This window comes from Notolabrus celidotus, chromosome 12 (assembly GCF_009762535.1).
Source record: "Notolabrus celidotus isolate fNotCel1 chromosome 12, fNotCel1.pri, whole genome shotgun sequence".
NCBI classification, from domain to species: Eukaryota; Metazoa; Chordata; class Actinopteri; order Labriformes; family Labridae; genus Notolabrus; species Notolabrus celidotus.
Window position 1 is genome coordinate 20631299 of NC_048283.1, and position 11091 is coordinate 20642389.

At 42.4% G+C, this 11091-nt stretch overlaps 1 protein-coding gene across 1 annotated transcript in view; it reads left to right on the forward strand.

Moving 5' to 3' along the window:
* LOC117822421 (IgGFc-binding protein) overlaps positions 1-9727 on the forward strand; it is a 20133-nt gene extending 10406 nt beyond the window's left edge. The window contains 16 exon segments of the mRNA XM_034697129.1: positions 182-753; positions 876-1410; positions 1413-1430; positions 1526-1725; positions 1906-2041; positions 2149-2483; positions 2562-3141; positions 3220-3812; positions 3969-4536; positions 5434-6020; positions 6090-6642; positions 6724-6923; positions 8844-9219; positions 9289-9453; positions 9456-9561; positions 9648-9727. Of these exon segments, the coding sequence (XP_034553020.1) occupies positions 182-753; positions 876-1410; positions 1413-1430; positions 1526-1725; positions 1906-2041; positions 2149-2483; positions 2562-3141; positions 3220-3812; positions 3969-4536; positions 5434-6020; positions 6090-6642; positions 6724-6923; positions 8844-9219; positions 9289-9453; positions 9456-9561; positions 9648-9687 (5564 nt within the window). The 3' untranslated portion in view covers positions 9688-9727.
* The last annotated feature ends 1364 nt before the right edge of the window (positions 9728-11091 follow it).

Below are 11091 nucleotides of genomic sequence, written 5' to 3' on the forward strand. Positions count from 1 at the left end.
TAAAAGATTTTTGTATAAATAATACTACAGTGAGTTTTGACGTATTGGTATTGAGGCCACAACCTTTTAGATGATATTAGACCACTAGATGGTACTAATGCATCACTGGTCAACCTTAACCTTTACAGCACTTTCCTGTCTTCTTGCCCTGAGTGACTGGTGTCTCTCTGTTTCTCTACAGACCTGTCCTGCCCCTCCAGCACCAGTAACAACACAAGTTCAACCTCTGTTCATCTCTGCCTTGGCTGGCAGAATAACACGGTAGAGATGCCTCCAAACACAGGGGAGAACTGCCTCTGTGAAGCAGGTTTAGTTCACAGTGGCAGCAAGTGTGTCTCTCCAGAAAACTGTGGCTGCTTTCACCATGGAGAATACCTGCGGGCAGGACAAGAGGTGTCAACATGCGAAAAAAGCTGTTTATGCAATGCTGGGGGATGCATGACGTGTCGTAATGTCTCCTGTGGGCAGGATGAGGAGTGTAAGCTACTTAGGGGTGTTCAAGGTTGCCATCCCAAACCCGAAGTGGCATTCTGCTCTGTTGATGGATCCCAGTACACCACGTTTGATGGACAGGCATTTGAATTTCATGGTTCATGTAACTACACCCTTGTGCAGACATGCTCTCTCAAGAAGCCGGATGTGGAGCCAGTTTTCATAGCTGCACAGGGAAACCAGAGTGAGGGAAGGCAAATCTACTTGCAAGTCGATAAAATGTATTTTAAGATATCAGCAGCTTTCCCTGGAAAAATACAGGTAATTTATGTAATGATTGCACAGCCTTCAACATGATTTATTGTTCATTATTCTGTAATTGTTCATAGCGTATACAAACTGTGCTGTAACTTCTGTTTTTAATAGTGAATCATTTCACCCAGGTAAATGGAGTCTATGAGAACCTGCCATTCGTCGGAAAAGAATTCAATGTGCATCGACAAAATGGACTGATAACCATAAAGACTCAGCAGTCAGTAGAGCTGATTTCAGACCTCAAAAACCACATTATGGTCAAGATGCCCAAAACATACCACCAGACAACCTGTGGCCTTTGTGGAAACTACAATGACGATACTTCAGATGACTTGCAGCTGCCTAATGGCTCTGTGGACCCTGAGGTGTTTGGGTCATCATGGAAGCTGTCTGATTCTGAGTTGAACTGCAGCAACACTTGTGACAGCACCTGTAAAAGCTGCCAGACCCCTATGCCAAAGTACACCTCTGACCTGTACTGTGGTCTTCTCACTCATCCCAGAGGACCCTTCTCTTCGTGTCACCATTTAGTGTGCGCTCAGAAATACTACTCGCTCTGCATGAGAAACCTTTGTGCTGCACAGGGACTAGCCGGAGCCCTGTGTGATGCACTGTGGGCCTATGAGGCTGCCTGTAAGGCGGCAGGAGGAAAGGTTGACCTCTGGACAACACAACAGGCTGTGGTAAGTCTACAACAGCTAGGAATATTGTTTTTTGAATGATAAAATGAAGTAAATATGTACTGAATAAGACTGAGTGATGTGCTTTTGTTTTATAGCTCATCAGTGTCCTGAATTCAGCCACTACAGCCAGTGTGCCAATGCTTGCTCCTCACTGTGTCCTGAGATAAGCCAGGTAGTGCAGTGCCCTACGGACTGTGTGGAAGGCTGCCAGTGCAATAATGGACATCTTTATGATGGTGCTGTCTGTGTACCAGCAGAGCAGTGTGGATGCTTCCAGAACGGGAGAAGGTTTAAGGTCAGAATTGATATTTCTGTCCCATCCAGTTACAAGAATGTTCATTCTGTCACCTGTTGTTTTACACTTTTACTTGAGTTAGGCTTTTTATGTTTTCAGCTTTGAATTCATGTTTTACATCTTCAGTAGCAATCAAATATTTTTAATTGGCTCCTTTCATATCATTGTTTCTAATTTCAGGCCTCTGAGAGCAAACTGCTACAGAACTGTACAGTTAACTGTACCTGTGGGCCTCCTCTCGTCTGTGAGCAATACTTGTGTCCTCCAATGCACAGTTGTGTTGTTTCAGAGGGAGTCATGGGTTGCCACAAGGATGGTGAGCATTCAAAAAAGAAAGAAATGATTATGAGATACTACATTGCCTGTTGTTGCATTAATTACTTTATATTTTGCTCATACTGATATAACTGTTATCCCATGAAGCGGAACAAACTTCAGATCCATGCGAGGGGAAATGTGATGAAACAGAGAAATGTTACCTGAGCGATGGTGTGCCCATTTGTGAGAGCCATCTCGGTCTGTGTTGGGCCTGGGGAAGCCAGCACTACTACACCTTCGATGGGCTGAGCTACAGCTTTGAGGGGACGTGTACATATCTGCTGGCTGCCAGCAAAGGAGCAGCATGTGGGCTGACTCCCTTCAGTGTGTCCAAGAAGAATAACTGCAACAGCAGTGGAGAAGCATCCTCCACACAGATGGCCACTGTGCAAGCTTATGGGTTCATCATCAAGCTCAGTGGTGGAAAAGACAGCATACATGTAAGTCAGAGTTAGTTTCTGCATTACAAAGCTCAACAATGTGAATGTATTCAATAATGATTTGACCTGTTTTTGCAGGTGAATGGTCGGGAGACTAATACTCCCTTCAACCTGCTGCGGAGTAAGATCCAAGTCACTTACAAAGAAGGCAAAACTCTACTGAAAACTGACTTTGGCTTGCATGTCGTGCTCGATGGAAACTCCACTGTTCTGGTTTCACTGACCCCCGACTACAAGAGCCGAGTCCATGGGCTGTGTGGCAACTTTAATGGTGATCATCAAGATGAGATGGCTGTAGCAATGCCTGGTTCCCCTCCCATTAACACAAGTTTGGAGCTCGCTAAGGCCTACCAGATCTACGACGGGGACCAGAACTGTTGCACTGGCTGCAGGCAGGAGTTTGGTGTAATCACCTTCCCTACAGACTTTGATTCAGAACTTGCCGCTAGTCACAGAAAACGCTGTGGGGTGCTCAAGGATCAAAATGGTCCATTCACCCACTGTCATACTAAAGTCAACCCGGATTCCTTTTATGAAAGCTGTTTAAGTGATCTCATGCATAATGGAGGGTCTGACGGTGCTCTTAAACAGGCCATGCATTCATATTCTACAGTTTGTGAAACATCCAGTCATGACTACCTCAGTGAAAGGACTGTTGGTAAGTAGCTGCTTTAAGGAGTTAATAACACAATTAAAAGTTTCCTTCATAAATAACGCAATTATATAATCATTTCAGATGTGCACTGTCTAACAAACAGCCATTACAAGAACTGTGGCTCAGCCTGTCCTCCATCCTGTGAGTTTGATACCACAGTCTGTACTAAGAACTGTGTTCAAGGCTGCTTCTGTGACCCCGGGTTTATTAAGAGTCCAACTGGCTGCGTGCGTCCACATCAGTGTGGCTGCATTGACTCCATTGGCAAATATCACAGCCTCAACTCAACTTACTGGACCCCGGACAACTGTGGTGAGCTCTGTACCTGTGGACCAGCTGCTGGAAGGGTCCAATGCCGCCCTGCCCACTGCCTGAGAGGAATGGTCTGCAAGCAGCTTCACCACAAGAGAATGTGTCAACCTGAAACACCCATGAACTGTAGCATCGTGACCGGGCTGCATTTTACAACCTTTGATGGGCATCATTTTGACTACAGAGATAGCTGTTCATACTCATTAGTTCAAACCAAATCGAACCTAACTGGACTAACTCCAGTCAATATCACTATCTCTAATGCAAATTGCTACAAAAGGTTTTCTCATAGCCTTAATTTAACACTCACTATCTATGGTTTGGAGGTTGTGTTGGGAAAAAAGGACCCAGGAATGGTTATTGTGAGTATTCAATCTCCAAGCTGCAGAGCCTTTTTAAAATAAGTACTAATAATGTTGATTCAAAACTTGCCTCGAGTCACAGGAGACAGTGTAGTGTTAAGGGGTCAAAATGGTCCAGTTTAAACTTTAAAGTGCTATTTCCTTTTTTATTTTCAGGTTGATGGACAGCACAAGCCCTTGCCTTACTCTCACCACACAGGCCATGTTAGTGCATACCGCACACCTTCATCCCTCATCATCCACACTGATGTGGGATTACAGCTGACCATCTACAACATAGGCACTCTCGTGGTTTTTCTCCCCATCAGCTACACCTCTTCTGTCTCTGGTCTTTGTGGGAATGCTAACTCTGACCCTGATGATGACCTCTTAATGCCGGATGAGGAGCTTGCCCAAAATAAACTGGAGTTTGTCCACAGCTGGAGGTCTCAGGGTGCAGACACGTGCAAGACCGACTGTTCATCCAGACTGAAGCCTTGTCCTGCTGAGGCTCGGAGGCTTTTTGAAGGCAGTGACTTCTGTGGTGTGTTGTTGAATGAGCTTGGGCCCTTTGCAGACTGCGCATCAGTTTTAAGTCCCAAGCATTACTTCCACAGCTGTGTTGTAGACACCTGCTCTTATAATGGGCACTACTCAGCGCTCTGCAGCTCCATTGCATCTTATGCAGCCGCCTGCCAAGCAGCTCAGCTACCAGTTAGGCACTGGAGGAGTGACACTTTCTGTGGTGAGTAAAAGGTTTATTCTGTGTCTTCGTTTGTGTAATTCTATTTAGCTGTAACACCTAACAGCTGATTACGGTGTCCAGCCTCACAGACTTTAAAGCAATTAATGTGTGATACTTGAATGTCTGTCCCTGTCCAGGGCTGTCCCACTGTGAAATTGGCAATTACTTGAGAGCTTACTTGTTTACTGAGGCTTTAATGAACACCTTATACTAGGCAGAGATCTTGCAAACTTTGTGCAAAGGGAAAGTACCCACAATTTTGCAATAATTCATAACTGCAACAAGGATGGAAAGGCAACACAGCAGTTCTGATAGTAGAGCAGTTCCCCTATACACTGGCTAAAGTCCTAGCTGCAGCAGCACTTCCTGCCTTCTCTCTTTGCTGAGTGTTATCCTTCTCTCTCACTCTGTCCTCTACTTTCTCACTTAGGCTGTCTGTAACCACATAGACAACAATGCTAAAAGCAAAGCATAATTTGCTTGAAACAGCACAACACATAAAAATAGAAAAATACCTAACTTGGGAAGCTCTATGCAGTTCCAAGATTTAATTTGTCTATCAAAAAAGTAACCTCTGATTTGAGCTCACAGTAATGCTACATGTAAAAAGTTATACATTAGAAACATTTAAAACTTCTTGGAATGGCCTTGCACAAAAAACCTTCATTGGTATTCACAGGGTTTCCTTTCTACATTTCAAGTACAAGACATTGAACTCGATAATTAGCATACCAAATAATTCTGATGGGCTTTTGCACAAGAAAAGTGGTTGTGAGAACCTGCATAATAAATGTGTTAATGCTTTTGGCATTTCATTTTGTAGCTTAGAATGTAATTATTCTAAAAATGTTTGGTGATTCTGTAAAGTTATAAACTTGTTTATCCCTCTCCCTCCAGGCATGTCCTGTCCTAAAAACAGCCACTACGAGCTGTGTGGACCTCGATGTCCTGTCGTGTGCCCTGGACTGTCCTCTCCAGCTAACTGTAGTGGAGGTTGCGAGGAAGGCTGCCAGTGTGACCTAGACTACGTCCTGAGCGATGGCCAGTGTGTCCCGGTTTCTGACTGTGGCTGCATGCATGAGAGACACTATCACGCTGCAGGACACTTCTACTCTGAGCAAAGCTGCCAAAAGTGTAACTGTGAAAGAGGAGTAGTGACCTGCAGCTCCGTGGAGAACTGCTCAGTAGAGGAGGGACATGCCTTGCAGTACGGAGTGTGCCAAGTATTTGCTGGCTTTGGCTACATCACTTTTGATGGTGTAATTCTGCCTCATTATGGAGCGTGCACCTATTTATTGTCAGCCCTTTCCTCTCAGGCTGGCAAAAACTATACTCTGCTTCTCAGCTTTAAAAATGACAGCAGTGGCAATTTCACAATCAGCAGAATAGCAATTCAAATGCTTTCAATTGAGGTGTCTAGTGACCCTGAAACACTACGGAAAGTAGAAGTGTTTATTTACCCTGAAACACTATTGAAAGTACAGGTAAGTTCAGACTCTTCATCATTTTGATCAGACCTTTGCAACCTTAATTTACTGTCACTTTGCTTTCAGGTTAACAGAGAAGAGCGCAGCATCCCTTTTGATAATGGAGAGCTCAAAGCATACCAAGAAGGCAACAGGCTGATTATCAAGACAGTTAGTGGGTTGGTCCTTGACTTGTCATCCACTCAGTACCTCAGGTTAACTGTTCCACAGGAGTATGACGGCACATTCTCAGGCCTCTGTGGGAACTTCAATGGGGACAGGTATGATGACATGGAACTGAGAAATGGTAATCTGACCACAAGCTTCACAGAGCTCCTGAACAGCTGGACAGAGTTGGATCCTGGAGAATACTGCACCGATACTTGCGGGAAAGAGTGTGATGAATGTAGCCTCTCCCCAACGGACAGCAGTGTCTGTGATGTCCTGATGAACAGTAGTAATGATTTCAACCAATGCTGGAACAGCAGTGTGGAGCGGGACATCTATGCTAAAATGTGCATGAGGGCCGTTTGTTCAGGAGCAGGGGACAGGGCTGCATGTCTCTCACTGGAAGCATATTCTGCAGCCTGTGAAGCTAAAGGAATACCAGTAGGACCATGGAGAGAGAATACAGCATGCTGTGAGTGCATCAGTTTTTTTGTCACAGAATAAATCAAGACTGTATGATCCATTCTGAATACTCTGTTTTTTCTTCTTCTAGCTCTGGAGTGTCCTGACCGTAGCAGTCCGAGCAACTGTGTTGACTCCAGCTCCAACTCATGTCCTGCTTTGCTACAGCCTGGTTCTCCAGCAGCCGGCTGCTCACAAAGCTGCCAGTGTGACCATGGAAATGTGTTTGATGGGGGCGAGTGTGTGCCCTACAGTCAGTGTGGGTGTGTTCTTGGTGATAAATATATCAAGGTAAATACACAAGCTTACTAGAGACAGTAAATGCTGGGTATGTTTTCAAGAGAACTGTTTGTAACTACAGTGGGGAGGACTAACATAACATTTTTGAGGAATAGCAGGATTTAAAATAACCTTTTTCACCATCGCTCATAATATAATTTATTACTTGTGCTATGATGTAACACAAGTAACTTTTTTTTACTGCTGTTAGTGGTTTAGATGGAGCAAGTCTTTATTTTCTTTTGTTTAATTACAACTTCTGATTAGTTTTTCCACAATTACAAGGACACATTTCATGACACCTTCTCCTCTTTTCTCTAAACTGTAAACACAAAACAGTTTTCCAACTCTTCACAAAAGCATGTACTCTTCCAGGAAAATCAAACAATCACATCGAAACACTTTTATTTGTGCTCAGAATCAAAAACTGTTTTCACATTACACACACCGCAGTTGGAATAGCTCCACTGAGCAAGAATTACACGCTACATCAAAAGTTTATTTTTGAGAGGAAAGTAAGTGTTTGTTACAATGAATGATACAGTTACCTAAATATGCAGCTACATTTTCCAAAATAAATATTCAAAGAACAATGTTTGAACACCTGGACAGTGCATAGGAGAGAAGTCGACAATCAAAAGACATAGACTCCTGCACACTGTCATTTAAACTTACAATTCCAAGATTTACTGTATTGTTTCAACCTGTTACGGTACTCAAACCTTCATCAGGTGGATTCATCTTTAGGATTAGCGGTGTGTCCTCCTAATAGTAACAGAGCAGCGGACTCTGTGTGGCTTGCTGTTAGATTACACACACACACACACACACACACACACACACACACACACACACACACACACACACACACACACACACACACACACACACACACACACACACACACACACACACACACACACACGGTGCAATGTGAAGATGTTAAATCGTCTTGGTTTTTCTCCTCCTCTGTGTTCTGCCACCTCTCACATGCACTACTCCTCCTCTGCCTCCCAGATTTTCTCCATCCATACTTGATCTCAACTATTAACTCGCTTGTTGCTGCTGATGAGATGAAGTCAATATAAATCTGTTCAGAGAGCACAAGTGCCTTCAGTTTTGGGCTGATAAGTGAAACTGACACCTGTGCAGTAATTATGTTTGACTTCTGCTGCTGTCGGTTAACATTTTGCATCACAGTTCACAATGTGTTGCGAGAATGTGTTTAGATTTTTTCAGAAAGGGTAAATGAGATCTGCAAAGTGTGCCTTATTAGTTAAAATGTCAGGTTTTGTGAAATGAGTGATCAATTCAATTTCCTGAGCATATGGAATACTTTGCTTATTTTCTCAATCAATTAATTCATCATAAAATGCTTGAGTGAGAAACGCAGTCATAAGTCTGCAGAGACCAAAGTGTCACTAGCTCATGTTAAAATCTGAGGTTCACGGTTAAGTTACTTTTTTTATTTCTGTGCACACCTGATATTTGTATCAATTAAAAAGATGTTTTTGCATGAATTAAGACTCTAACTCATAGAACCTATCTAAAGTGGAAAAAGTATAAATTCCACCACCTTTTAAGATGTTTGCAAAAGTCTAAATTTGTGAAGCAATTACAGCTGTCGAATAAATGAAGTGAAATTCTTAACTGTAATTAGTGGAAGAGAAAAAGACAAGAAGAGACTTCAGGGACATTTACCTCAGAATCATGTTCAAGTACAGTTCTTGGTTCAATCCTTTTATTCATTCAGGAAAGCCTCATTCAGATTAAAATCTATTTTACCAAAGTCCTGGCCAAGATCAGCAGCAGCACATTTCAACAAAGTTAGATATCAACACATAACAATTGGATTTCATTTAATTATATTTAACCTCTTCATGTCTGCAATCAAAGCTCATTCAGAAATGTTCCTCCTCCTCCATTTCTTAGTGGGATGAGCAGCTGTACACTGAGGGCTGCACCCAGAAGTGCTGGTGTCACCCCCTGAGTGGGGTGCTGTGTGAGGATGCAGGCTGTGGTGCGGGGCAGCAGTGTGCTCTGAGGAACGGTTCCTGGGGCTGTCAGGATAGACCTGGCGTTTGTGAGCTCAGGAACAGCCTCCAGGTCTCCACCCTCAGTGGACCGCTTCTGATCCTGGAACCCCGCTTCCCTTACAGCCTGATGTCGATCTGTGATGAGTCCAGTGTGCAGTGGTTCAGTTTGATCTCCTACCATGGACCTTGTGAAAACAACACTTCCAGATTTGTCACTGTGTTTCAAATCCTCCTGCATGGATCATTAGTCACCATACAGGATGGCATGGTGAGGTAAGAGTTTGATGGCCACAGACTGAGATCTTTTCTGTTTTTCCAGCTAACTCGCTGTTGCTCCCCACAGGTGAATGGACAGTTTGTGTCCCTCCCTCATGTTCTACCATCAGGGATCTCCCTGACATCAGGTGTGAGCCCGGACAAATCAGAGGTCACAGTCATCCTGAGGAGAGATGCTGGGATGGAGTCAGAGCTGGAGATAGAGATTGGTGTTACGATGGTGATGGTTAAGTTCCTCTTTGGTACTCAGATCAACTGTGTGGTCTGTGTGGAAACCTGAATGACCTCCACTCTCACAGTCCCGTCAGCTCATGGGTCCTCCATGACCTTCCAGGATGGTGAGTAATGTTCTTCACAACAATAGAAGTACTGTGAGTGCATGACTGATTTGTTATGTAATAATTAATACTCTCCCTCTTTACAGTGGCATCACTGGATGTGACACTCTTTTAATCTCCAATTGATATATATTGTTTTAAATAAAAAACAATTTAAACAACTTTGTATTGTCTCATTCAGTACTACATGACCTTCTCGTACATTTACATAACACTGGAAACTCTTATCAGTGAGGTCCATACATTAAGGTCCTCTCCTGCTGCTGTGATTAGTTTGCAAAAAATGAGGGAACACGTTTATCTAAATCCACAGTTTGTGTACTGTAACAGTTATTTTATCATTATTCTGTAAATATTTAATGTAAACTTTCCAGGGCCAGGTCACATTTCCTACCTCTCTATCACAGATATTGTTGCGACCTCTGCTGTATGCAGTTTTTCTTGGGTGTCTTCCAAAACAAACAGAAACCTGAAATTTAGTCCAAATACTGCAATTCAACAGAAGCACTGTTAAATGGGGATTTGATCAGTCAGTTGATTATCCTACAATTTTGCAAGCTTTACTAAGGTGGACATTGTGTCCTTGTATAAAGCTTGTAATGCAAAACAAAAGATGTGTCCAGTTTAAAGATCAGTAGATAGTGAGGGCAGCCATAGCCCAGTCTACAGGGACTTGGCTTTGACATTTAGAGGGCAGCTAGTTACTAGCTACTCTCATTGCAGACAATACTAATTGGACTGGTTGCTAGAGGTACCAGTTCACATCCACATCCAATAAGCAGTGCACTGAACCCCCAAACTATGTGCACTTACCTGTGTGCTGCTTACTCTGACATCTCTCCATTGACACAGGTTCATAGGGTTACATGTGTGTTCTGTTTTTTTTTCCTATTGTCAAATATGAATATATATTAACAAATATGAGAAAATACAAAGAAGCAGAGCATTTTTAAATTCTGATTCTTTTTTTATCAAATAAAGTTACATCTCAATCGGATATTTTGGACAGTAAAAGGTGAAAAGTGTTCATACTAGAGGAGACCTGTAAAGTATAAAGATGAAAATTAAACTATTCTGTATTTTTGAGTCCTTTAATCACCACCCCAATTATCAAACTACACTCTGAAGAGTCTGCTCACAGACTTTAAAGGTAAGTTGTTACTGTGGTCTACTACACTCTTGATTATTTCTAGTTCTAAATGAATATTAGTTTATTCAAAAATATCCAATCCCAGTTCCTAAAAAATTGGGAGGCAATAAAAATGTTAATGAAATTGAATTTGATTGTTTGTAGACCATTTAAACCCTGTATTTAATTGAAGATGGGGCAAAAACAGACAAACAAAAAAGTTGAAACAGAAACATTATATATTACTGAAAAAAATATATAAGCATATACTTAAATATATTTGACTACTGAACTACTTACATGTATTAGAATTAAATTTGTGTCAGATTCCTACAAATAAAAGATTACATGAATCAATGTGTTTTCAATAAAGGAGACGAGTGACTCATCTCTGTAACCTT